The 27,856-nt window shown below is 41.4% G+C and overlaps 1 protein-coding gene, 1 long non-coding RNA gene and 4 other non-coding genes across 8 annotated transcripts; 1 reads left to right on the top strand and 5 right to left on the bottom strand.

Moving 5' to 3' along the window:
• The first annotated feature begins 704 nt into the window (after nt 1–704).
• LOC146694628 (heterogeneous nuclear ribonucleoprotein L-like) lies at nt 705–14,583 on the top strand. 3 transcript variants are annotated; one of them, XM_085430888.1, is made up of 14 exons: nt 705–851; nt 2,103–2,218; nt 2,595–2,832; nt 4,418–4,503; nt 4,762–4,858; nt 5,104–5,176; nt 9,642–9,674; nt 10,361–10,432; nt 10,840–11,087; nt 12,471–12,592; nt 13,040–13,241; nt 13,341–13,398; nt 13,556–13,666; nt 13,887–14,583. In XM_085430888.1, the coding sequence occupies exons 1-14, from the start codon at nt 774–776 to the stop codon at nt 13,943–13,945; spliced, it is 1,593 nt and encodes a 530-aa protein (XP_085287014.1). In that variant the 5' UTR covers nt 705–773; the 3' UTR covers nt 13,946–14,583. The 3 variants fall into 3 exon arrangements, with proteins under 3 accessions (XP_085287014.1, XP_085287017.1, XP_085287016.1); XM_085430890.1 differs by lacking the exon at nt 9,642–9,674 and having other exon boundaries at nt 706–851; XM_085430891.1 differs by lacking the exons at nt 9,642–9,674; nt 10,361–10,432.
• Nucleotides 14,584–14,765: 182 nt separating this feature from the next.
• Nucleotides 14,766–27,465, bottom strand: LOC146694623 (uncharacterized). Its single transcript, XR_014914918.1, has 3 exons — nt 27,386–27,465; nt 15,647–15,906; nt 14,766–15,310 (listed from the first exon to the last, which is right to left on the bottom strand). It is a non-coding gene; the product is annotated as an uncharacterized LOC146694623 (long non-coding RNA).
• On the bottom strand, nt 19,082–19,245 carry LOC146694627 (U1 spliceosomal RNA). Its single transcript, XR_014914964.1, has one exon. It is a non-coding gene; the product is annotated as a U1 spliceosomal RNA (small nuclear RNA).
• Nucleotides 21,362–21,525, bottom strand: LOC146694626 (U1 spliceosomal RNA). The gene has a single exon (XR_014914979.1). It is a non-coding gene; the product is annotated as a U1 spliceosomal RNA (small nuclear RNA).
• LOC146694625 (U1 spliceosomal RNA) lies at nt 22,788–22,951 on the bottom strand. The gene has a single exon (XR_014914952.1). It is a non-coding gene; the product is annotated as a U1 spliceosomal RNA (small nuclear RNA).
• On the bottom strand, nt 26,065–26,255 carry LOC146694624 (U2 spliceosomal RNA). The gene has a single exon (XR_014914986.1). It is a non-coding gene; the product is annotated as a U2 spliceosomal RNA (small nuclear RNA).
• Nucleotides 27,466–27,856: the final 391 nt, after the last annotated feature.

The raw sequence follows: 27,856 nt of genomic DNA, 5'->3' as shown, positions 1-27,856 counted from the left end.
ATTTGACTAATACTAATAAAGAGTGAAATGTGTCTAAAGTAAAGATGTTTCAGCAAAGGTTTACACCACCTCTGTGCCAGCATTAGTATGGGTCGATGCTAAGTATTTGGCTCCTGTTATCTCAGTAATCCTTCCATGTGTACGATATTAAAACCAGACTAGTTTTGTTTGTCGGCTGTCCGGCAGAGACCCAAAGTGCAAATGTATTGACACATGTTATATAAACATGTTTCCTGTTTATGAAAACAAGAACCGGGTCAAAGGCTACAAAAAACTACTCCCTGGTATGCACCAATTACCTGCAACACTAACCTCACAGGGATGGCTTCTTTAAAATGTTGCTCTGTTCTGAAACTTTGAGTTGTCATTATTTTGACCAGTAACACTCAGCCAACGATGATTTCAGACCGCATAAAGATGGTAGCACCTGAGGCTCCTCAGATCAGATCTGATCATTAGTAATACGGTTTTATTGTAAATGCTAAACCTGAATAATATTGCGCCTGTTCGGTAAAAGTACATAATCTGAGGTCACTTGAAAATAACCAGCCTTGTATTGGTATATGCTGCGTTTAACTTCAAAATAATGACTTAAACGCTTCTTTTTTCCGATTGGTTCTTACTCAAGTTACAAGCTGGTTGACAGCTGCCTGGGCCTATCATATCGCGTTATGTATTGAAAGTGGGCGTGGATACGCAAGCCTCGTTTTTCTTGACTTTTCCGTCCATTTCACTTCGTCGTCACTACCACCATCCTTTTTAACCGGGACAACATGGCTACTGCAGCTAACCGTTACTACAGCGAAGACGGCAGGGCAACGAAAAGACAGAAAACCGACGGAATGGCCACGGTACGTTGGTCTCAGGAAGAATGGGAATTAATTTAGCGTACAGTGTGAATATACGCAGCTCGGTAACTCATTTCTCGGTGCAGTTTGATTCATTCAGATGTGAGCTGGAAAAAATGTGTCACGACGCGCCGCAGGTTATTAAATCCATGCCCGGGAAGATAGTTGTCCAACAAAACTGGGCGTTTTACAATGTTTTTCCATTTAAACGCTGTGTAGTTTCGATTGCAGCTGCTCGGGATGTGTCTCTGGGCGTAAATAGTATTGTGCCCGTGCCTTGCCCTCTGAATGGAGCTGTCGGAGGGCGGTTTCTCCGCCTCGGCCTTGCCGTAGCTCGGCTTTGTTCTAGTGCCGGTAACGTTAGCAACGTGCTAGCTATTAGTCCCCCACGAAATAACCCGCTTTTTATTGTAGAGATCATTGACCATTAGTCCATACTTTGAGCAAGCCAATTATTATTATTATTTACGTTTATACAGAACTGTATAACTATGCAATTGAAAGCACGTTATTAGAACCGTGGGCCTGATTAGCACCCCTTCCCCCCCCAACTGCTCAAAACTCAAACGGGATAGTGACCAGTATTCAGTCCGAGAAGGACGCACAGAAGTGCAACAAACTGGAAATCCTGAGTGTCTCACTGAGTAGCTTGTTGGTGTAGCTAGGTGTAATTTTATTAGACCATGTGGAAGAGAGCGTGTTACAGTATTAAAATATATTTTATCTTTTGTGGGACGGTTTAACACAAAAAAACCCCCCCGCAAAAATGCACATATGGGAATTTACCTTCCACTCGCAATTATTTCTGCAGGATAAATTCGTTAAGCGTGTCAGAATCCTTAAATAGATGACCCGATGTCCGCAGGTTGCACAAGTAACTGGACATGTTTCGACTTTCCTTCATTGATTGTCAAATATTTTGGTGCCCAATAAAAGGAAAATTCCAAGTATTGTATTTCATTTTTTTTTAAATGCAGAATAATCCAGTTAATTTCTTGTCTTTCTTCTTCAAGGTAACTGCTGTTGTGATTTGGCGCTGTATAAATATAGTTCAATTTCTTGAAATCCTGAATTAAAGCTAAAAGTCTGAATAGAATCGCATCTCGATTGTTTTGTGGTCCTTATACAGTTGCATAATTACAAAGTCTCTCACTGTACGGATGCTCGTTATGAGCCAGGAAAAAAACCTTCATAAAGAAGAAGTCTACAGTTAGTTGTTTTTTTGTTTTGATTTTTAAATTGTGTTTTTAATAGGGATACGAAGATCCGCACAAGACCCTTCCATCCGTGGTGGTCCATGTCCGGGGGCTGGTGGATGGTGTTACAGAAGCTGACCTCGTGGAAGCCTTGCAAGAATTTGGAGCAATCAGGTAAAAACTTGGAATAAAGTTTTCCGCAAGCAGCAGCTGAGTGACTTTTAGACTTTTAATGATTGCTTATAAACCAAACCCAACTCTGGCCTTCAACTACATAGAGAAATGCTGATCCCTTTAGACCCTCAGGTAGGGTCCTTAAGTCAGTGCTTATATCTGAAGACTTTGGAACAACCTCACCAAGGCTCGACGCTTCATGACTTCCTTCAGATTACTTCGTCAGATCCAACAGGATGGTTTTTACATGTCATTCATTTATCAGCTTTTAGTTTGTGTATTGTCTTAGTTTGGCATGCTTTGAAGATTTTTTTTTTTTAAGGTGCGATATAAATAAAGTTATCAACTCCCAGCTAATGTGTTCTGTTTGTCTTAGCTATGTGGTGGTGATGCCCAATAAGCGTCAGGCGCTGGTAGAGTACGAGGACATGAACGGATCATCCACAGCTGTGACTTATGCTGCAGACAACCAGGTATACATCGCCGGCCACCCAGCGTTCATCAACTACTCCACCAGCCAGAAGATATCCAGGCCCGGAGACTCTGATGACTCGAGAACCGTTAACAATGTTCTTCTGTTCACTATCATGAACCCCATCTACCCTATTACAACGGTGAGTGCAACGATTTGTGTCATTACTTTGCCTGGGACTGTTTTGTGTACCAGCTGACGGGTGTCCTTAAATGTCAGTGCTGTTGTTTTACCACAAACGGTTGTTAGTAGTTATGCACTGCAGGAAAAGTTTTAAAGTTGGCTGCCGCTCTGGTAGTTTGGAACAATGTCAGTTATGTGTCGGTGGCTGAAATAAAAGGGAAGCAGAGACCACAAATGCTACAACCCATACAAATACAGAGTGTCTTTGCCATTTGTTGGAATGTGCTGCTTTTCTCTGAAAATTGAGTGGCGGTACTGGCGATGTAACGGTAGAAAGACATCCCTGCTTAGATCATTCATGGACACCATACAGCCCCAGGCTTGTACCAGCCTGTAGACGTCCTGTCAGTGAAAGTGTATACACATACACAATAGGGGTGGGCGGTATAAACGGTATACGGTAGAAACCATATAAATTTGGCCAGAGATTTTGACTATACCACTCTACCGCGATAGCGCATGTTGATGGTGACATGAAGCTGCGCCCGTTTTGGTCGAAAGCATTGCAGCGGCTGCAAACAACCTCTGCAAATTATGCCGGGCGACAGTAATAGCAAAGAGACGAAGCACTTTTGGAATATGAGGAAAGCCAAAAACTGCGCTTCCTCCACTTCCCTACCTTTGATTCTTTAATGCCAAATTCTCTCACAGCTGCTCTATTCCCATGTAGTTGCAGTATATTAATGACTAACCTCATATTGTGGATGGATTATCTCAGTTGTTCTCCTGACTGAAGTTTGGTCCATTTATAGCATCCTGCCATGCAATTGCATTTGTCCCCAACCACCAGAAACCCTCACGTTAACTTTTATCGAGTGGAAAAAGTTAGCGTTCATCCTTCAGCTTCACTGTGCTAATGTTATACATACATACATACATACATAAGGCACACTCTCGATTTTTGAGAAAATTAAAGGATTTTAAGTGTGCCTTATAGTGTGTAAAATACGTTATACAGAAGAAAAGAAAATATTGCGATATATATATCGTCACCGCACATGCTTCAAATTATACCGTGATATGGATTTTAGGCCATAACCCCCAGCCCTAATACACAATGAGTAGCGTTATGTTAATCCACTTTATATGGTGCACCCTACTGAAGAAGTTCACATCCTCAGATTGACATATTTAATCAATTTTTAAAATTTAACATGGATCTTTTATATAGTTAATGACACACCAACAGCATCAGTAAGTTCTGAACGCCACCATTTGGGAATCGCTGCACTCCACCTAGCTTATGATTACAGTTGTAAACCTTTTGAATGGGAGTACACTCAGGAATTGACTTCACACCTGCTGGTTGCACTTTAATGCTGCTTTGGGTAATTGCACAGTTAGAATTTTGTAACTCAGATTCTCAGACTGTACAGAAGGTGGTGCTCAGATTGGGGGGAAATCTGGGAGTTTCAAGAAAACTGATTATTTAAAAAAAAACAAACTAAATAGTATGAAACTTTTAAGGGGGGGTCAAAACTTGCATTAAGATTGTTTTGAATAACAAATCTAATCATAAAACGTGTTTTGTTTCATGTTCTCAGGACGTCCTCTACACTATCTGCAACAACTGTGGGCCGGTCCAGAGAATCGTTATCTTCAGGAAAAACGGCGTCCAGGCAATGGTTGAATATCCTTTCAAGTCCTCATTGGCTGCTATCTTATTTGTTAACTGTGAGAAACAAAGGAAAGCTGGTATCTTTATAAACATATAAGAAACAGGGTGGAGATCAGAAAAGTTTTTACAGTTGCTTAAAATTTACCCACAGTGCCTAACAGCATGTGGGGGTTTTTTTGTTTTGTTTTTTGTCTGCTGTCTTCTTTTTCATTCTTTAGTGGCATTTAAAAAGTCCAAATACACACCTTGTGCCCTTAACCATGCCATCACGTTTGACTCCGTTCAAAGTGCCCAGAGGGCCAAGGCGTCACTCAATGGAGCAGATATCTACTCTGGCTGCTGCACCCTGAAGATCGAGTATGCAAAGGTAACACCTGCAAATAAAATTCTTTGTTAGAAAGTGAATGTTTCTGAGTTAATGACATGTAATGAAAGCTAGTTATAAGTAAAACTGATTCTAGATAGTTTTTTAGCCAAAGCCACAGTAGATTGGAGGGAAAGAGCCACCGGTTTAGAACCCCGGTCCAGTCAGTTAAAATTTATTTTCATTTGACAGGTTAAAAGTCGGATTTGTTTATTCATATAATTTTTTTTTTCTTCATTTTATTCCAGCCAACTCGTTTGAATGTGTTCAAGAATGACCAGGACACTTGGGACTACACAAACCCCAATCTGGGAGGCCCAGGTAAAACCTCAAGCAGCAGACACACACCCCCAGACATTTGCTTAGTGCTACATATGCTCTGTAGCTGAGAAGCCTGATACTGTTCAGCACCCTTACTGCCACTGTGGGGACTTGCAGCAAGCATGCTACTGGGCAGATGGAGGCAGCACTCTTCACTGATAATGCTACAACATGGATCCATTTTTTTTTTTTTTTTTTAAGTGTATGTGGCATATTTTGAAACAAACCAATGTGGCATTATGACTGAAGCGTTACTTTGGGTCTTTACATTTCTCTGGGTTTTCAGGTTCATTAAGTAAAAACAAAAAAAAGCAGAACTTGTAATTTTTTATTTTTTACAAACCAGCATATCGCTAAGTGGAGAGACTGGCAGGAACAGACAGAGAGAAAGATAACATAGCGAGGCTAATATTTTCTGTGGCATCTTGTTGTTCTGGTTTACTTGTGTACTTTACTTGTTACGTGACCCTCCCTTCAGACTCTTAAGATGAGTAAATTGTGGTGCTTGTGACTGTAGATCCTGCTTCGGCACCTGTCTAACCTAGTTTGTGTTTCCCAGCAGCTCATTAAGTCAGTTCACCTCGGGCGGAAGTTACTGTCAGGAAGTAGTTTTCACTGTTTCAAGAATAGAGCAGCTTTCTTTTCCCCAAAGCAGTAGAGAGACTGTTTGCCTAATGCTGGGACAGCACATTAACAATATGTCCTCCTCCACAAAGAGTGATTTAAATAAATGGGTTGATTTTTCTAAAGTTGGGTGTCTTATAATAAATAATACTGCAAAACAACAAAATGCATAAAGGGTTAAAAACAGCCAGGCCAGTGATGGTGTATATATACCAGTCAGTTCACCTGCAAAGCGAACCCACCGTTAAACATTGTTTTTCTTTCTTTCTTTTCCTTGTAGCTGTTTTACGTTAAAGGAAGTCTATAACATTACAGAAACAATAAGGCTGGGGAAAAAGCAGGGAGGTGGAGGCGTTTCTCTTGCTTGATTAAAACTAAATCTAATCTAAATTAGAGCTAATGCGCAATATTTGCTCCACTACTATTATTTTTAAAGCTCAAGTTGGTAATCATTTTGCAGTTTCAGACCAATAATATAAACAAATCTAGTATTCAGTCTTAAAGATTATGCTAGCTTCTTGTGTAAAGATGTTAAAATTACTTGGTTTGCAGGGACCAGTCTAATGCCTGAAATAGGCTTCAGCAGCAAATCTGCCTCAAAGCTTAACAGGAAATGGAAAATCCTTTTAACCTTACTTCGTAACCTGATGTGTGCGTCCTGATAAATGTAATGACTTGAATGGCGTGGAAGGTAGAGGTGACAGGTTAGGACGTCTATTTCCCGCAGAAGTCTAAATCAAACTTGGACAGTTAAAGTGCGTTTTTGTTTTCTGCTGCAGAAAAGGTCGAAATGTCTTACAGCCTTTTCTTCACATTACAGCAGTGTGACTGACTGGAAGCAACAGTATTTACTCCTTTATACTGTTATTTGTATTTATTTTTTAAAAATTTAAATAAGACATTTTGATATTCTTCATGTAACTTAAAGTAGAGAAGATTAAGGTTTATTTTTCCCAGTCCCAGTTTTGAGACAGATGTCTGTATGGTCACACTGACTGAGCATTGGCTGCTCTATTATTTCTCATTAAATGTCCTCTTGAATCAGTTCAGTCACAGAGAAGCTAACCTGCTATGTGCACATTTTCTTTCTGCTGGCATTTGCTGTTCCTGCCCTTCTCATGGCACATTTTTGCAGGATTGTTTTTGGATATCTGTTAGTACTATTACTTTTTTTTTTTTTTTTTCTCAAAGTGTGGTTAAACTTTGACTTTAAAGGTACTTTTTTGTACAACTGAAGTTGGTCTATGGTTGGGCTGTACTCTTGTGTAATGCCACTTTCTACCCCGAGGTACAGTGACTTAACCTAACCATTGTTAAACCAGGCGAACAGTTATTTACAATTGTACTTTTTAAAAAAAGCTTGGTTTTTTTTTTTTTGTTTTTTTCTAATTAAGGTTAAGCATCTGAAGTTTTTAAGTGTTGCCCTCCTGCCTGCAGAGGGCAATTACAAAAGGTACCTTTAAAGTCACTTAACTGAAAAACATGTGTTTGCCACCAAGACTAATGCTGGTCTTTCCCACTGTTTTTAATTACACCTTAAAATTTACATTTCGGTTGACAAAACATGTTTTTTTGGGGGGGGGTCGGTAGTCGGGTGTAAAAAGCCAAATGTGCTTCAGTTGAAGTTTGCTTCTGTATTTTATTACATTTAATTTTGGCTGAGAACAGAGGTGTTGGACCAGCATCAGTTCACTGGCTCTCTGTAATGGGTGACTTTCAAAAAAAACCAACTATGCACAGAAGCTTTGTGCAGATACACGCTGACATCAACACTCAGCGACCACCATCTCAAGCATCCACTTCTTCAGGGAGGACACTACCACTATCACACAGAGGGCCAAATGTCCTCTGAGATACCATCCATCCAACACGCCGATGTAGGACTGATACACCACTCAATCGTCATCTCTGCATTCTTGCACAAGATCCATGGAGACATTTGTAGAGTGTGGGGAGTTTTGGTACTGAGCTACACTCGGTCCCTCCCCTCCGTTTTCCCCCTTCTTCGTCACTTTGAGACACAAGCAGCTACAGTGCTCCCATTGTCTACACCAAACGAAGACTGACACCAGAGAAGACACAGCACCACCCACCCAGTCAGAAGCTAGTGACAGGCATCTTTCACCACAGCAGACGATGCATACTGATAACAATCAGTCAAGATCACATTTTTTTTAAAGCCTCGAGCTAAACTGCTCGTCACGCTTTGCGACACGAACGCAGCACACTGATGCCGTACCGACTGATCCACCTCACACCCTCGAATCAAGACATTTCCACTCACATTGGAGTCAACACAAGACAACTGATGAAGACAAGACACTGCTGACAACACCATCAGCACACTCAGAGTCCAGTCAGACCATCCACTGTGTCCCTCCCTCACATGGAGTTCAGCTTTTCTCTCTCGCTCTTTCTCCTCTTTCTCCCTCTGATTTTCTTACTACTTGCATCCCTGTTTAGCTTCTTTCTCCTTTTTTTTCTTTAAATATATTTAAGTCTCTAGAACCTGTGTAACACCTTCCATGTGATGCAGGTTTGGCAATTTGCGGCTAAGAGGAGCCAGCTTCCCCCCCACTGAAATGTGCTCTATGGCAGCTTCAAGTCCTACCTTTCCAAAACGCAACAAAAAGGATGGAAACGCCAACCAAGCTCCCCACCTACCAGTGGGCGTTTCAGCTTGCTAAACCAGGAAATCGATCCTGAGGTGGAGACTTGCCCCCCCCTCCCCAAAAAGAGGAAATGGATAAGAGTTTGGGATGAAATGAGTTGAGTGGAGAGTGGTGGAACTGCCGCAGCAAATGTCTTCCTCCCACTGTTTGTAAACTTGCAGTAAGTAAATCGAGACCTGTTCTCAAGGAACATAACTGCACAGCACCACATGACCCCAAAGCCCAGCTACCAACATCGCCACACAAGACAGACATGACTCCATTCTTTTTAAATTATTTTTTTCCTTCCCCTCACACAGGCTTAATCTCTCTTTCTGGAGGAGGCTGTGGTTCTGTTTTCTAATGTCAAACCTGCTCTCTGTATGTCTGTAAGCTGTGTTGTTGCTCCCTCTGTTGGCAGTTTACAGCCATCAGTAATCTCATCCATCTTCCCTGGAGCTGTGCTAGTTTCTTTGGGAAATAAATCATGTTTTAATCTGGAGTTTGGGTGTGAACTTAATGGGCTCGTGTCGGATGTGCTTGACAACAGATGGCATAAAAGATGGGCGTAGCTACCAACGCTGAAAAGTTTCTTCTAAATGGGCGGTAGGGGGCAAAAAGACTTGCAGCTGTGTAGACGTCTATGGAAAACTGGTCCTTAGCTCCATTCTGTGACCTCATTTAACACTTTCCTGATTGGTTTATGTTCTCACCGAGTAACGCATTAAGTTTACCAAATAAACTATGGACACAATAAGGTTTTCCAGGGTGTCCTATTGGCTATTTGCTTGTGAGTCACAAGTTGTTAGCCAAAGAGTGAGCGGTGCCCTTCGGGTTCTCTCGTTTCGTGTGGTTTCAGAACTCATCCTGAAACTTCCTAACAAGGCTTCGCAAACCAATGGTGGTTACGTCCTTCTTTTATTTAGTCTGTGTCTGTGACCAACCCTGCTAATTACAAAGCGGCACACACCTGGTAAAGCTAGGAGAGTCTAAATTTGTCACCTGCAAAGGTACCAAGCTTGCATTTCTTATAAAACTCTTCCCCACTGAGGACAGAAAGCCTTATCATTTACGAGTGGTCTTAATGCACTCTCCACACTTACCTCGGGTAACTTCACTTGAGTTAAGATGTAACCATGATTAACCTGGCTTCCCTTCTGATTGTGTATGATTATTGTGTACCTGTACAGATGGTGATGCAGATGGCAATGGGAGCAATGCAGGTGTGTGTGAGCGTACAAATTTTTTTTTTTTTTTTTTTAAATTTAGCCATTTGTCATACTTATCCAGACTGACTTTGTTTGATACCCTTACCCTCTTCACCTCTGAGATCATCAGCATCCACCTCACCCTTGCCATTTACTCCTGTTCCACTTTACATGCTAAGGGGTTTAGCATTGTGGATGTTTTTGAGTTAAAGGGGTTTTGGGGTTATTTCCTTAGACCCTAATGCTGTCTTTGTCATTCATTACACGTCCTTGCCCTCCCCCACCATTCCTTTACAATCACTCAAGACCAAAAGGGGCAGTTGCTGAGATGGTTGAGATGTTTGGAGTGTAATCTGTAATCTGAGCGGCTCTCGCAGGCCCGATGCATCTGGCCTGTGAGAGCCAGATGCATCAATCTTTAAATGCATGCGTTTCTCTTAAGTACTCTGATTAGTTTCTTTTTTTGTTTTTGTAATTGTTCCTCTGACAGATTATTTAGACGCTTTGGTGTGCACTCTGATGCACCTTTGGCATCAAAATGTCAGTTTACCATAATACATATTTTGTGCTCAAGCATCCCATTGTCATGTAGAGATTACAGTTCTGTTTCCAGACTTTTCTTGTTATATTTATCACCTTTTTTTTTTTTTTTTTCTTTCTCTATCCTTTTCTTCTTTCCTTTTGTCTTCCTGTTCTTATAGACGATGTGAATGCCAACCCTAACAAGCGCCAGAGACAGCCTGCTCTGCTGGGCGACCACCCTCCAGAGTACGGTAAGGCTCTCACGCCCCTGGGGAACAAGAGAACCCACTGAAACACAACATGCAAAATGCTGAGCTAATCTCCTCTGTATGTGGATTAATCCTAGTCCCAGACTGAAAGAAGGATTCAGTCGAGATCTAGTTTAAGACTAGGTTTATTAGCCCTAAACTGGGGAAACTGAGGTTTAAACTTTAATAATCCAAACTATCTACATCCAATATGAGTCAACAGTCATTTTAAACTTGGTACGTTCAAGTTAAGACGATTGTGTAAATTGGGTCCTCCACACAGTGGCAGTGAGGTGGTGCTGTGTCCTATGTAATTGGCTCTACAGATTTCAATATTTACCTCACCCTGCTTGATTACTGGGGTTATTTTCACATTTTCTCACTTTCCTGATTTCTGCCTCGTTCTTCAGGAGGCGGTTACCATGGTTACGATGAAAGCTACGGATCCCCGCCCTACGAAGGTCGTCGTATGGGTCCACCAATGAGAGGGCGTGGAGGGAGAAGCTACGGTCCAGGCTACGGACCTCCTCCCCCTCCTCCTGGCGAGTACGGCGCACATGCTGATTCGCCGGTTGTCATGGTGTACGGGTTGGACCCTGTCAAGATGAATGCCGACCGCGTCTTCAACATCTTCTGTCTCTATGGGAACGTAGAGCGGGTCAGTGCCTGTTTTTTAGCTGCGAAGCTGATGGTTGAGCTGCTGCATTGTAAATCATCAATCATTGATTGTGTTTGGTGTATGTGAAAACATCCTTCATCTCCCTTGAGCTCAGTAAACACTTTCCTGTTTATACTGTGGGTTAAATCATGAGTTCTAAGTACTGTATTGATAATCATGGGTATGTTCACGCTCCCACAGTTGGTCAGAACTGTCCTGGTTTGAAAGAGCTAAGATGAAGGTGGGTCTTTTATAAAAGACATCAGTCTTTTATATCAGGCTATGGTCTTTATTTTAACGACATCGGTGGATGATGTCAGAGTTCGGAGCTGATGGATGTTTTCTTATTGTTTAGGACAGGGGTGTCAAACTCAAATACACAGTTGGCCAAATTTCAAAACTGGACCAAAGTCACGGGCTAACGTTAATATTTATTGAATGAATCTTTTCTTATGGATTCAAACACGTTTTGCTGAAAAACTGAATATGGAACAAGCAAAGCTTAATACTAAACAATATATATATTAGCTGTATAATACCAGTAGGCCAGCTCTGATAGTAATTTGGTATGGCTTCGCGGGCCAAATGTAATTACGCTGCGGGCCAAATTTGGCCCGCGGGCCAGAGTTTGACACCTATGGTTTAGGACCAGAAGTCTTCAGCAGTCAGACCTCTGCTGACCATTAGAAAGAACACAGGTCTAATAAAAGATGATTTTGGTGCGTGTCTAAGTCCCTGGGATGTCGTGCCTGTGGGTCTTCATGTGTGCTGTAGTAATTAATATGAACTTACAAAACCCTGTAACTCTATATTATGACTTAAACCTAATATGGCACCTTTGAACAGTAAAACCTGAAGTGAGATTACTTAGGTGAACATTAAGTTAATGCAAACATTTAAAATAATGAACACAGGAAAATGTAAATCCTGCGTCGGACCAGCACAGGCTCATGATTTTAAATGGTAACTGGTACAGGTGCTGTGTCCAGATTTGCTACTTAAACTTGCATAACGGTCTCAATCTTTTTATGCAGTTAATGTATATTCCTTCAGAAGTAAATGCACTGACATGAACATTTAACAATGACCCAGGAGGTGTCTCACATTTGTTTTTCTAACTCCTGTTTGGATATAAAAGCTCAGCGAGCAGGATGAAGTTACCAGCAAGCAAAATTTCACACTGAGAGTGAAACAAAGGAATGTAAGCAGGAAGTGTTATCATGGCTGAAACGGAGTCAATATTTTCCACCTCAACAATGCCACACTTGTGTTCCAGTTCATCAGCACGCACACAAGTCAAGAGAGCAAATTGATTCTGTGTTTAAGTCAAAGCAAAAGGCAAATAGCAGAGCACCAGTCAATCTTGTCTTTGAACCCTTCCAGGTGAAGTTCATGAAGAGTAAGCCCGGAGCAGCCATGGTGGAGATGGGAGACTGCTACGCTGTGGACCGTGCAATCACTCACCTCAACAACAACTTCCTGTTTGGACAGAAACTGAATGTGTGGTGAGTTAAACTTGAACAGTTTAATCTACAAGTGTCAGACTGACGAAATCGCTCCAGGACCATCTGAGCCCGAACAAAGCAGCTTCTAGTCACGCACAACAGTTTCACTCGCCCCAGTGTTAACTGATAGCCGTTTGCCCCGGATTCTCTAATCGATCATCTGGATAGCAGTTGGAGTTGAAAACATCTGACCAATCACAAACAAGAAGTCTACGGGCAGCAGAGTGGCTGATGTTAGTTTCACTTTAAAGACTTGAATCACACAAAGGCTGACACACTGTTTTAGTCCAAAGTAAAGGCTGTGGAAATGTCATCACAAAACATGGACACATCACCCACTGGTTTATGCCTGAGCTTCTGAAGCTGCTGAGTTTTGGAGACTTAAATAGTAAGAGCCATAAAAGATTTTAAAAGGCTGATCCCCCTCCCCCCTCCTATTCCCTGCAGCGTATCCAAGCAGCAAGCCATCGTTCCTGGTCAATGCTACGAGCTGGAAGATGGCACAAGCAGCTTCAAGGAATTCCATGGCTCCAGGAACAACCGGTTCACCTCCCCAGAACAAGCAGCTAAAAACCGCATCCAGCACCCGAGCAACGTGCTGCACTTCTTCAACGCTCAGCCAGAAGCCACGCCGGAGATCTTCTCTCAGGTCTTTAGGAGGAACTGTGCACATGCAGCCCAAGGATTCAAACTGTGACTATCACAAGTGTTGCACCTGCAGACCCTAACGATGTTTGTCTTCTTACAGATTTGTGACGAGATCGGTGTCAAGGCTCCTGTTAATGTCAAAATGTTCACAGGAAAAAGTACGCTGCTTTACACCCGCCTCCTCTTGACGTGTATTTGAGTTATGCCAGTGAGCTTTAAGAAGACTGGCAGATGCACCCGATAAATATTTAAAACGATGACTGAATCTGAATAAAATCTAACGTCTCATCACATTTCTGCATCTGTGCCCACCAGGCGGAGCAGCTCCCAGTGATCGCAGTGCTTCAGGTCTGTTAGAGTGGGAGTCGATCAACGATGCTATGGAAGCTCTGGCCATGATAAACCACTACCAAATGAAAAATCCAAGTAAGTTTTCAATGATGCTCTCAAGTATCCTTTTTAAAATTATACACAGTAAGCAGTTGTCAGGTTAAGAGTTAGTTAACTCTAAGGAGCTGACCGTGCTTCACCTACACACTTGTTAAAGCACACATTCAGTTCATTTGGCTCATTGCAGGAATTTTGTATATGGTTTGTTTTTGTTTCTTTGGGTTGAGCTAACGCTGACTCTCTCCTCTCTCTGTAGCCGGTCCCTACCCGTACACCCTCAAACTGTGCTTCTCCACTGTTCAGCACGCCAACTGAGCGCTCTTTTGTATCGAGGAAGCTGAAGATTGGTCCTGCATTCCCATGTTCACGTGTACTTAGACCATAACTGCTTGCGACACACCACGGGGGAGAAACAGATTTTCAACAGTCATGTATTGTAACCTCTCACAATGCAGTTGTGATTCTGTGTATTTGATATATTAAGCTTAACTAATGCTAACAAGCATTTAAACTTTTGATATTTATCCCCCAGATGTGTGGCATCAACATGTTTTCACCCCAGCCCCTCAATTACTGCCGTTTTTGTTAGAAGCCTCAAGATGTCATTGGACGCTTATCTTCTGACATAACAGCTGTATTTGTAACCCTGAGAGTGAGAACAAGTTGGCATTAGAGTATCAGTTTTTGTGTGTCTTCAATATTAAGTTGTCCTTTTTACTTTTTTGTATCATACAGGAACCTGACATAGAACATTTTAAAGATTGTTCTAAGCTCGGGTTGTTCAGTGGCAGTGGACAACATGGTTTTGTAAAAGCTGTCTTTTGCAACTTTTATCAAATTTTTTTTTTTTTTTTTTTTTGTTATTTTAATTTGTCTGTTTAGGTCTGCGTCTTCGTGTCTGGTGCGCAGAGAATTTTGTTCTTAGAAAATAAAAAAACAAACTTGAATTCAAACTTTATTGTTCCATCATTCTGACTTCACCGTTCACTCTTCGGTGTCTTGAGTGTAAACGTGACCCTCATTTTTAATGCAGCTCAGAGTGGAGCGGTGTACTGCAGAAATGGATGAGCTTTAAGGTTAAACCAGGATAAAGTAGGTCATATAAAAGCCAACAGAATCAACAAGAATGAGAATATTCAATCAAAATCAGTTTTATTTGGCAACATAATTCTAAGTTGTCTCCATCAGGGAGCGAGTCAGACCCAGATCTTATTTGTAGCACTGGTTTTTATATAGATAACCTATTCTTGACAACGCACTTTATTGAAGTAGGCACCGCTCAATTATGAAGAAAAAGTCGCATTATTATATTTAGTAAGATACCGAGGCAGTATTCCTAGAATAACATTAAAATACCAAGAGGTAAGTAAAATACCTTGAAATGTGCATGAACAAAACTTAAACAGCACTAAGATATGCTTAAAAAAAAAAAAAAGATGCCAGTGATCCAGATCTGAGGAACACGAGGGAGTCTGTCACCTACACGTTGTGGTCATATAAGGCCGGACACTGTTCAGCATCAGAAGGAACTCGGGGCCCGCCACGCTAGCACAAGGTCAGATACCGAGTCTGAGGAATTCATCCTGGTGTTCTCTAGCTGGGCAGAAGGACATCTGCCCTCCGTCCACATGGAGTCTGTTTCTTTCCAACTGTCTGATGCTGCCGCGGCAACATCGCAGGCTGTGGGGAAGAGAAAACACACTTTATCCCACAAGCTGGTACATTCCAGCTCTACAGCAGCCAAAATAATGAAACGAAGGACCTTCACACAAAAACAGCTGTTCTGTGTAGCCTATTTAATTAAAAACCTTAAGGTAAGAACTTATTTCATAGTGTATTCCTCATGTGTTTTATCAGAAGCACACTGTACTTTTAAGATTAGGCTTTGCACTTTCTATGCTTTGAAAGCTTATAGGGTTGGATCAGGTGACCCTGAATCCTCCCTTAGTTATGCTGCAATAGGCCAAGGCTGCTGGGGGCTTCCCATGATGGACCAAGTGTTTCTTTTTCACTCACCATCTGTTGTCTGGGTTTATAAATGTTCTCTTTCTCCCCTCCGATTTGCTATTGTCTTCTCACACCATCTCATCTGCCTCATCTCCACTTCCCATCCACCTTATCTGGAAATTGGCAAAGCATCCAGGCCAAACAGAAAGAAGACACTGCACGCAGATGTGCTTTGTTTTTCGTGTGGTAAGCCGGCTGGTTTGGACTCGGGTTTTGGGAGAGGACAAATAATATAACAAACCCTCAGGAAACTGAGGAGCCAGAAAAACCTGCAGAAAGGCAGACAAGACACAGAATCAATGACACACAAGAATCAAACAGCAGCAGAATCTCTCTTCTGTTCACTTTAATCTCTTTCGTGTTTCCACTTTAGCGCTGTCGGTGGATAGTGTGTTGCCTTAAATATCCAGCCCAAGTCAGACGAAGCTTTGGTTTCTTTCATTATGTCCAGTCAGAGGAAAGTCTCACAAGCCAGAAAGCTAGAAGGACGTTAGTTCAGTGCAACAACTCATTGAGCAGCCTTTAAATGAAGCTACTCTAAATAAATTATATGAATAAATAAATTATATGAATAACAACATGACATCTTGAAGCCGAGACATCAGTATCATATCTGAGACAAGTCAAATTAGTGCATCCTTAAAGCAGACAGTTCTGCGTTGTGATTGGTCCGGAGTCTACGGTCACTGTAGACAATTCTGCATTCATTCATTCATTCAATGAGCCTTGTAGATATTTCAAAACCAGGCTTTCCTGTGCTGATAACGGTTTTGCTAGGGACACAAACTATTTGTTCTTTCCACAGTTTGTACAAGAAATATATCTGGCTACTTTAAGCATAAGAATGCAGTTGTGTAAAGGTAAACCTTTTACCAGAGAAGGATGTAAGATAAACAGCACACTGTTAAGGCCCTTTTACATAGAAAGTAGCACTTCGCTCTGAAACCCATCCTTTTCTACTTCTTGCGCCTACAGTCACGCCAAGATCAAACACACTATGAACAAAAACATGGAAAAGTTGATTCTATGCATGTCCGAGTTCAACGAACCCGAGAGGAAAGCACTGTTGAAACAACATAGTCTTCACTAGTAGGGATAGTGCCAAGGCGCTCTCACTGATTAGAGATGCATGTTTTGAAGTGACAGGGAGCAGGTGTATGTAGTCCACGTAGAGCAAGAACAAAAAAAGACATACAGGCAGCACACAGAGGCAAACGCAACACAAATTTTAGACTATTCACTTCAGCTAGCAGTCAGCGCAGTACATGCCACTGTTTGTCTTGTAAAGGACCTTTACAAGACAAACATGAAATAAAGACGAGTGCATAACAAAGATGCCGATTGATTCAGAGATACCGCTGCTTATTGAGAAAAAAAGCACAAGCTCCCACCTGCCTGATCATGCTATGATCAGGCAGGTGGGAGCTTGTGCTTTTTTTCCTCTGTGAAGCAGAAATCCACTGGAAAGAGGTCATTACAGCAAGTAAGCCTCAACAACATGAGCAGGTCAGTTTTAATGAGCCTGATTTATCCTCCAAGTGTGAAATACTGCGAAGCAATCGTTTTACGACAACGTGGATGTTTCAGAAACGTACCAAAGAGTGCCAAAGCAGCCCTAACGGACAGCAATTTCCCCCCCAAAAAGTGCACACGTAAAACTGCGGTGTTAAGCGATGTGGTTGAAAAATTTGGGTCGCCTAACTTTTGTGCTGGTGCGCCTTAAAAAAAAAAAAAAAGTTAGGTGCACCAGTGCTGAATGTTACTTAATCTTAAACTCAAAAAGCCAGCTGAAAAACTTCCCTACATACGAGTCTGCCCATGACTACACCGCTGTCACACTGCCAGGTTCACGGTGCCCTGAGCAAGCTTGTGAAATTTTTAAATACAACAGGGATAAATGTGAGAAACACGGCCAAGATATTTATAGTGCTATTGAAGAGTATTAGCAAACTGGTGGCTTAAGAAATGAACTACACTATCTTGCTTTTGAGTGCGAACACCAAAGACTGGACTACATAAAGAATGTATGCCAAGAGAACCTGACAATGTAAAGTGGAGGAATATGCAAAATTTAATAATCCCCAACTCACAATCCTGTTTTTTGGTATGATACCAAGTTTGGTTAGTCCTCTCTGTTTTCTCTTAATCTAACTCCAAAACAAAGCTACACACAAACAACACGAGCAAAGGTTGTCACTGGCCCACAAATGACAGAGGTATTAATAACCCGGGATAGTTTCCTAGGCAACCACAGCCTGAATGCCCGCCTGCAAATGTCATCATTATAAAGAAATGCGCCAGAAGCGAATTGCTTTTTGTTCAGACACTCCTTAATGTGTAATTGCCACAACACTGCAGCACCAACTGGAAAAATACCGTCAGCCTTAATCTTGTTAAAATGACGTTAACGCCATAACCGCATTAATGTGACAAATCTCTGTTAGCGAGTTAGCGCGGATCGCCCCGTGCGTGGGGCTGCACGGCGTCGACGCGGTCAGCTCGTCATTTTAACAAGATTAACGCTGATAGCACTAAAAAAATACAAATTTTTTAAATTCACATGATTACCAACTACAACACTACTCTACCGACTCGCCTGCAGCATCAGTGTTGGCTGATGATTTATCAAACACTCTCTTTAGCTGCGCACACACACACACAGTCCAACAATGAAAGCCTCTGTAAGCACCATGGTCATTTCTTAGTTTTAGTGTTGATCAAATCTGCTAACACAAAGAGCTGGCTAAGCTGAACTTGTACACCCCTCAGACTGGAACTTCTTACACTTTGGCTCCTTCCTTAGTTGTAGGTAGGTGGTTTTGAATATGGGTTTATTGGTGGAGATGCCTTTACTGAAGTTATTAAATCAGTCCACAAAAAATTATTGCAAAATACTGAACACTGTTTTTTTAACAATTGTAATTGTTTTGTGGCTGTTTTTTTGGTCAGGTTACCGTTTTTATGGTAAAAATACCGGGGTTGGAGAGGCTGTAAAGAACAGTACCTACAGGGCGTTGGTAAACGTTTGTCAATCTGATATAGTAAAACCTTATGAGTGTTAGATTAGTGCACTTTCAGCTATGTAAGCAAAAATCGTGTTCAAGTCACAATAAATAAAATAATAAAAATGCACATTTTAATCTGCAAAATCAAAGATGAGAGGATATTTATTTTTATCCATGTGTTGATTTTTAATCAATACAGGACACAGAATGAGCAAATTCCTTCAGTAATAAAAGTTCCGAGACAAAGAGCAGACCAACTTGCAAAGCTCTGTCTTCCTTTAGTGGCGAACAGGGAGAACTACAAATTGCACTCAACAAATGAGCCACAGCAGCCAGTCCTGACATCACTCACATCTCCCTGAGATACTCAATAAGAAGCAAATCTCTGAATCTGACTGAGTAACTGAGTTTAGGGGTCTATTTTCTTTGAACATGTGATCAGGGGAGAGCGCGAACGCAGTCCCCCACTACCAGAAATTATGCAGTCGAGATTCCCACATTTGGGGAATTCGCAGGGGTCAGTACAACCGGAGTGCAATGGCTGAGCCTCGCCCTGGGTGAACCACCTTCTTGATCATGGTATCTCCCCTGCCAGGTAAGTATGAGTTGTTCACCTCACACATGGGGGACTCTTTCACACACAAACCCTGCACACTCACGGTGCTCACAATCTCACAATCAACACAAACACAGCCTGCAGGAGGCTGGGACTACACACTATTTATATACACAGGAAGGAGCTTCCAACAGAGCCACATCAGGTTATTTCGTTTTAATAAAATACGGGGAGTCTTTCCCATCATGCATTGCTGCATCTGCACAACAAAAGCTAACTGAAAGATCACCTTTTTTCATCCATTTAACCTCCTTAAATCCACCAACAAACCAACAGGAAGTTCAAGTAACTCCAAGTTGAATCAAACTGCAGCTGAAAACTGTTTGATTCACGTCTGATGTTTAGAAAAAAGGAAAAAAACGCATAAAGCACACACGTTTTCTGCTAACAGCACAACCACTTCCTGTTCCTTTGTTATGTGCTGCTGAACAGTTCACTCTGCTCCTGCTGCTGCCCCCTACTGTCCCGGAGTAGGAACAACACTGTTTATTGCACACACATATTCTAAGAGCTTCCTTGTGTGTAAACAACAGCAAAGAAGGAATAAGATGAGTTTCTGTCATAATCAGACTTAGGGCTGCCACAAACAATTATTTTGATAGTCGACTGGTCACCGATTATTTTTGCGATTAGTTGACTAATCAGATCATGCATCCATTGGACGTAAAACGTACAGCTTATTGCACCAGCAGCATCTGCTCTTATATGACTATCATTAGCTTACAGCTTTAAGTGTTTAAGGTATGTGCTAACTAAAAATAAAGACAAGATGATAGTTTATTAAATTTGCAGATTGTTTCGGTGAAGTTTAATAAACTCCTTGCTATCTAAAATATAACAGGACACCGGAGTATATTCTCCAGCATCTCACACTTCTGATAATCAGCTGTCTGCTTGACGTTTATTCAGCTGTGTAAAAACTATAACTTTGATCTCAGCCAAACCGATTTACTCAGGAACAAATAAAATACTAAAAAAAAAGCCAAACAATAACATTTTGAAGTTATCTAAGTGACTTATATATGTTTAACCTGAGTAGCGAAAGATGGCGGTGGGTTTGAAAACGATTTGCCGGGAGTCCGGTGTTCTCACGGCTCTAGTGAGCCTAGCCCCCGGCTAGCTATCGAGCTAGTGGGTAACAGACGTCTCCGAAAACGTCGGAGCGCTTTTGAAAATATGCGGTGTCTTGATAAACTGAGCAGATATTTGAGGTTTACACAGCTACATTCTCGCCTGAAAATATGTTAAACGTTTATTTTGTGACCCAGAAAAAATAATAAGAGTAATATTAAAACTAACTAGCTGCCGCCATCGTTGGAAACTGAGCTGGGCTGCGCTATGAATTCTGGGACACAGCTTCTTCTTCTTCGGGGTTTAACGACATCTGGCATGCTTGTACATGCAGTGCTGCCATCTTCTGTTTCAGTCCGTTATTACACTCTTAAATCCTGCTACTTATTCCTGCGTCTTTTATGATCTTAGAAAGCTTCAAACGATTTTGATAGTGGACGTAATCGTGACTAGTGGACTAATCGTGGCAGCCCTATTGGCAACACTGCTGGGGAGTAAACTGGAATTAAACGAAACAGAAGCAGAGACCATCTGCACATGCACGGTACAGAGGTAGGGGGATCGGGTAGATCTGATCCCCTGAACTGTGACTGTTGTTCTTTTTCGTTTTTTTTGTCTACATTATATTGAAATGTTTCATTACTGCAAACATTTTAAGAGATACTTATCATTGCTAACATCTTAACAGATACTCTGACCGTAACTATCGTAAAATGCTTTGAGCGGAAGTAGTGGCCTTTCGCACATGCGTTGTACGGATCGGGTAGTGACAAGCACAAAGTGTGAACACTTCCCTCCAGTCCAGAGACAAACCACACACCACCTAACAGAACTCTATCAGCCTCTAGTGGAGATTAGTGGGAACTTTATACTGTGGGAAGATTATTCTGAACAACAGAAAGTCCTGTTTACTGTAGTACTTTACTACAAAGTCTTCATTCATTCAGTAACCTTTTCTCTAATAACAGAGCTTTCAGAGACTTGATAAACACCATCTGTTTCTGTTTCTTCTATTTCCTTTGAACATGTGATCAGGGGAGAGCGCGAACGCAGTCCCCCACTACCAGAAATTATGCAGTCGAGATTCCCACATTTGGGGAATTCGCAGGGGTCAGCACAACCGGAGTGCAATGGCTGAGCCTCGCCCTGGGTGAACCACCTTCTTGATCATGGTATCTCCCCTGCCAGGTAAGTATGAGTTGTTCACTTCACACATGGGGGACTCTTTCACACACAAACCCTGCACACTCACGGTGCTCACAATCTCACAATCAACACAAACACAGCCTGCAGGAGGCTGGGACTACACACTATTTATATACACAGGAAGGAGCTTCCAACAGAGCCACATCAGGTTATTGAGTTTAAACTATACGGGGAGTCTTCCCCATCATGCATTGCTGCATCTGCACAACAAAAGCTAACTGAAAGATCACCTTTTTTCATCCATTTAACCTCCTTAAATCCACCAACAAACCAACAGGAAGTTCAAGTAACTCCAAGTTGAATCAAACTGCAGCTGAAAACTGTTTGATTCACGTCTGATGTTTAGAAAAAAGGAAAAAACGCATAAAGCGCACACGTTTTCTGCTAACAGCACAACCACTTCCTGTTCCTTTGTTATGTGCTGCTGAACAGTTCACTCTCCTCCTGCTGCTGCCCCCTACTGTCCCGGAGCAGGAACAACACTGTTTATTGCACACACATATTCTAAGAGCTTCCTTGTGTGTAAACAACAGCAAAGAAGGAATAAGATGAGTTTCTGTCATGATCAGACTGAACATCCACTCTATCATCACATTACACTACCTGCAAAGCTCATTTCAGCCTTGTAGAAACATCTGCACAGATTAGAGGATGGTGGCATGTAAGGCTACCAGTGGCATGAAGTCGTATATGAGGGACAAGCCCACAAAGTGTGAATACAAACGGTTTGTTCAAGCTGATTGGGCACCGGGTCACATGTGACAGTTTTTTGTGTACACAGGAAAGAGTGAGGTCAACATAAGTTATGGTCTGAGCTGCTCGTCTGTCATAGATCTTTAAACCATTTTCTTTGCTCGGTGGTGGCTACACTTTGGCTAACTGTTCTACCAGCCCTGCCCTCTTCCACAATCTGCATAACACACATGCTGGCTGCTGTGGAACCATTAGAGGAAAGAAAAGGGAAAAAACAGGCTGTCTTTCTGCACATGGACAAAAATGACTTTCCTAACACGACTGAGAGGGACGAGCTGCCCTGGATTAGAAAAGAAGCTGCTGTTTGTTAAGTGGATGAACACTCGGGAGGTGACAGTGTGCTCCAGAGTGCACAAAGGACTTCAGTGAAAAGACTGTGCAGCACAAAGCTTTCACTAACATCTTCCTCAAATAACACAACAACGGAGATTTCTGAGCCTTAATAAACGCAGGACACTGCCTCAGTATCTGCTTCCTCTGTTTTCTTTGAACATGTGATCAGGGGAGAGCGCGAACGCAGTCCCCCACTACCAGAAATTATGCAGTCGAGATTCCCACATTTGGGGAATTCGCAGGGGTCAGCACAACCGGAGTGCAATGGCTGAGCCTCGCCCTGGGTGAACCACCTTCTTGATCATGGTATCTCCCCTGCCAGGTAAGTATGAGTTGTTCACCTCACACATGGGGCACTCTTTCACACACAAATCCTGCACACTCACGGTGCTCACAATCTCACAATCAACACAAACACAGCCTGCAGGAGGCTGGGACTACACACTATTTATATACACAGGAAGGAGCTTCCAACAGAGCCACATCAGGTTGAGTTTAAAATATACGGGGAGTCTTTCCCATCATGCATTGCTGCATCTGCACAACAAAAGCTAACTGAAAGATCACCTTTTTTCATCCATTTAACCTCCTTAAATCCACCAACAAACCAACAGGAAGTTCAAGTAACTCCAAGTTGAATCAAACTGCAGCTGAAAACTGTTTGATTCACGTCTGATGTTTAGAAAAAAGGAAAAAACGCATAAAGCGCACACGTTTTCTGCTAACAGCACAACCACTTCCTGTTCCTTTGTTATGTGCTGCTGAACAGTTCACTCTGCTCCTGCTGCTGCCCCCTACTGTCCCGGAGTAGGAACACTCACTTAAATGATTTCAAACTACATTCTGCAGCTTCAGACTCCTCTCAATATTTGACTCTCATTGTTTGACTCAATAGGTCAAACAAAAGTATTTGAACCTGTCACTGCTTTTATTGGAGATTCATTCACATCTGTCTGCATTCAATTTCTAATTGCTCTTGGCTGACGCTCGCTCTTGCCATCTGATTACTCAATGCGATTCCATTTTTAAAAGTCTGCAGCCAGTCACATACTTTGGGCATTTCCTCTCTGGGTTGTAAGTTTGCCGTACCCTGAATGTTCACCTTGACCAGTGATAACAGTGAGAAAGACAAGATCGACTGACCTATCAGAAAACACAGATTAAGGACGAGTCCACCGCATGAGCTCCCTGCAGCTCACAGGGACCAAGAACAAATGCTGCAGCTGGAGTTGAGTTTAGGCCCTTCTGCACATAACAAAGCCTGGACTGCCATGACTGCAGAAGTATGCTTCTCCTTCTTAGAGAGGACATCCCAGCCAGCGGAAGAGAAGTATGTGGTACACCTGAACTAACAAATATAAATGTCATGCTTGGTGAAATACACGACAGCTGCAGAGAAAAACAAATGGCACCAAATGGTCAAGATGAGATGCTGCTATCAGCCAGATATCTGGAACTACATCGGACATTCTGCAGAGCAGCATTCCTGTCCACTTTTGCAGTGACAGGAAACAAGACGATGAGGGGGTGATAGCTGGATCAATATTTCCTACTATTCTCCCTCGTCTCACAGGCGACCCTCAGTAACTGTCCAGATCCAAAATCAAATACAAAACCTATTACAGAAGAGCCGAAGCCTTTTCTTACTTTAAATGTTACTTCAATGCATGCATTTTGCAAGAATTACACTTCTTACAGCGAAATAGGGCTGCAGCGATTCATCAAGTATTTTGAAAAATTGGATTATAAACAATCCTCAACACAGTCTTTGCTTCGCTGCTTCATTTAATGCCCAGCTCTGTAGCCTGCCGATGTGTTCAAGGATGTAAACGCGTGCATTTCACATGCATTTGCGACTAAAAGCAGACCTGCGATACAAAGGGATTTAGGAGCAGCGTGTGAATAAAAAGTCTGACAATATTAAGCAAACACAGGGCCCAGTTTTGAAAAGAAGCACTGACATCACCACAGCAACAGTGACGTTACGTTGGACACTAAATTATTATTAATATTAATTAATGTCTACACCATCATAACATCTTGTTTGCAGCAGCATAAAAACTTTGCATCAAAGGCAAACTTCAGACTGCTGATATACTCGCATCGCTGCATTGCAGGCACCACATTCTCCTTTAAAGGCTTACAGACAGAAATTCACTGCACACTTAAACAAGCAGACGCATGAACAAAATCTCAAAGCCTTCCACGAAGACAGTAAAGATTCATTTTTTATATCTTATTTTAGATTGCATATTTATCTTACTTTATTTGGCTTTGACTTTACTTGAGCGCATTTATATATTTTGGCAGCTAAGAAAATATTTTCTTTAAAAAATTACAATTTCAGATGTCACGTAAATACAAAAGGTTTGGGGGTCTTTTTAGAAAAATGAAACAGATGATGGGTAAAAAAAAAAAACATCAATAGATCAATCTATTACCAAAATAACCCAATAGATGCAGCTGATATAGTCATAGTCAGATTACCAAGGAATGAGCCAACTTTAAGAGAAAAGCGCTTTGGATAATAAACATATACATAAAGACCAAACCCACAGCCCACAGAGAGCTGCTGGGTGACACAGCCACTTATTTCATGAACAACAGAACAGTTTTCATAGCAAGAGATTGTTATACGTCACTGGACACAGGCAGACACGTACTAGGGTCTAACATTTTCTCTCTCAGGCACATTCAGTGAAACACATAAAGACGACCCAGGTTCTACTTGAGAAAATAATAGATGGTTAAGAAGCAGACTGGACTACTGTAAATAAGACATTTAGTCTCACTGGAACTAGCTGTATAAATGAAGGTTAAATAAATTAAAAATATTTACTGCAAGAAAAATAAAAATATTATCCACCAGCACTGCACCTTTTTCTTCTCTAATCAGAATACTTTAATAATCCTTAAGGAAATTGTGTGGGTTACAGTTGCTCCAGGAGGATAACAGTAACAGACTGAACTAATTAAATAATATATTACAAAGCCTACAAAATATGAGAAATAGCTCTAAATCACAAGCTGCTTTCTGTTTCTACTGAAATAAATGTGCCAATATATAGAAACGGATATTGGAAAATGATCAATAGAAGACTTAAAGACAATAAATGTAGATGTGGTTTTGTTTCCCACTGTAGATGGATAAATAAACAATTTTCCACGAACTGCAGACAATTTGTTTCCTTGCCAGCTTTAGTCAGGCATTGGAAAATCTCATTAAATACATTTTTTTAAAATCTACCAAGATACAATTTTTTTGTGTGCTGCTTTGTCTGCAGCAACTATGTGTTTGCATCATTGTTGTGTTGCAACTTAATATAATAATTTGGAATCTAACATTCCAAATTGGTAATCAGCAACAAGAAACCATAAGGGGTCTCAGTTATTCTGGTGCTGTGACCACCTGGACAAACTTTCAATATTTTTCCACATGTTTAGGGGGGTGCACCGTTCCTGGAGATACTGCAATACCAGGTCGATGCGTGGAGTGGACGGAGCAAGCCCCTATTCCATCTCCCTGTTCCAAAAATCAATTTAATATATGGTCCCCGGGTAGGGGACGTATCAGATATTAAACTGATAAGAACAGATACTACACTTGATCTTAGCCAAAAGGCCGAGAAGCGATACCGGGAATACGTCGGAGCAGACGGAGTCACTCCCCGCACAGTCTCCCTCACTGACGGTTCGGAAAAATTTCAAGACATATTTCAAGACATAAAACGGTAGCCATAAGGTCATCAGATTAGGTATAACCAGTGTTATGTTGAATCCGGTTTTATTTATGTCTACTGACGTTCGCAAATAAATAATATCTTGCCTTCCGGTACACGTGGTACGCGTCACTCCAATGGGAAACGAAAGCGCAAAACAAGAAATAAACTGCATTTTTAAGCACATTAACGCCGCAACCTAGACCCAATACGCCAAGTGAGTGTTATTTTAACTTAACAAAACGGAACAAGCCCATCTGCTTATGTAAATTATTGTTTTAATGATTCAAGTTAGAATACATATATTACGGCGCTTCACTAGCGGCCTCTGGTGGCGCGGAGGGTTAATTGCACTCTTCATGCCCCAAATCAAAACCCAGCAAAGAAATTTGCAGGTTAAAGCAGCAGGTGACGGCGAATAGGTCTGACTACAGATAAAGGGTAAACTCCGGTCACTTTTTTTTACGTGTACAGTTTGTAAAATAAGGCAGAGTGAATTAACAAATAACACGAGCACAGACCCTCCATAAAAGTGTCCACAGATTTAACAAAAACACATGTTAGGGTTAAATTAACTTTATCTCAACTCCTCCACTCTCACACAGCTGTGTCAAATCAAACTGACAACTTATAAAAGCGTCCACTCAGTTTGTGACTGCTACAATGCACGTGAGCACGGGCACTGTAGTACACGTGGAAGCGACATGGCGAAATCGCTGAGAAAGGTGATTAGGGGACGAAAAAAAAACAAAGTAATAATAAGTAAATATGCCTTTAGCGCACTTGGAGCAATTTCATGTGGGGACACGTATTAATTCACCAAAAACACAAAAATTTGAAGTTTTATTACAAACTCAGAACGGCTTAATTTAGGCACGCTAGCTCGCTATTTTAGCTAATCCCCACATTCGTGCTGCGTCACAAAGAAATTTGGTCGAAGACAAGAAATGCACGACCATAATTTACCGCTTGGTAACTTTTATCAGAACATAACAGCAACGTCGGATTAGATAAACAAAATGCCACTTAGTAAAAATGAACTTACCAGAAGTCACCTTCAGAGCTTCAAGGGTTTCTCATGTGCAAAAGCGCGAGCGCGTGAAGTTCGAACATGCGCAGAGGTCGTGAGCTTGGACGCTAGTAACCGGAACTTTTTGTTTTTAATTAATAAATCAATTAACGGACATGCGAAAATACAAAAATAAATTGTAGACACAGAAAATAATAAAAATAAATAAATAAAATGAAAAAATAATTAATGATAGTCTTTGCCACGGAAATAAAAAGGGTCACACTTACAAAAATTGAGTAAAGAAAGACTCCTACAGCTGGCGGTTACACTCCTTCAACCATCAGTTTACGAATGGTTTCATTTTAACACGTACGAATTTATGTGTCTTAAATTTATTTCACATTAAAACAAAGTCATGCTCTAAATTTGATTAGTCACGTGCTCTTTAAGTTTAACATTTATTTTTTGTATGTTATGCACGGCTCTTATTTTACAATCAGTATT

This window comes from Copadichromis virginalis, linkage group LG14, assembly GCF_057382275.1.
Source record: "Copadichromis virginalis isolate Kocher_CV1m ecotype Utaka linkage group LG14, C_Virginalis_male_GT1.1, whole genome shotgun sequence".
NCBI lineage: Eukaryota > Metazoa > Chordata > Actinopteri > Cichliformes > Cichlidae > Copadichromis > Copadichromis virginalis.
This window is presented reverse-complemented; position numbering and strand designations above follow the sequence as displayed.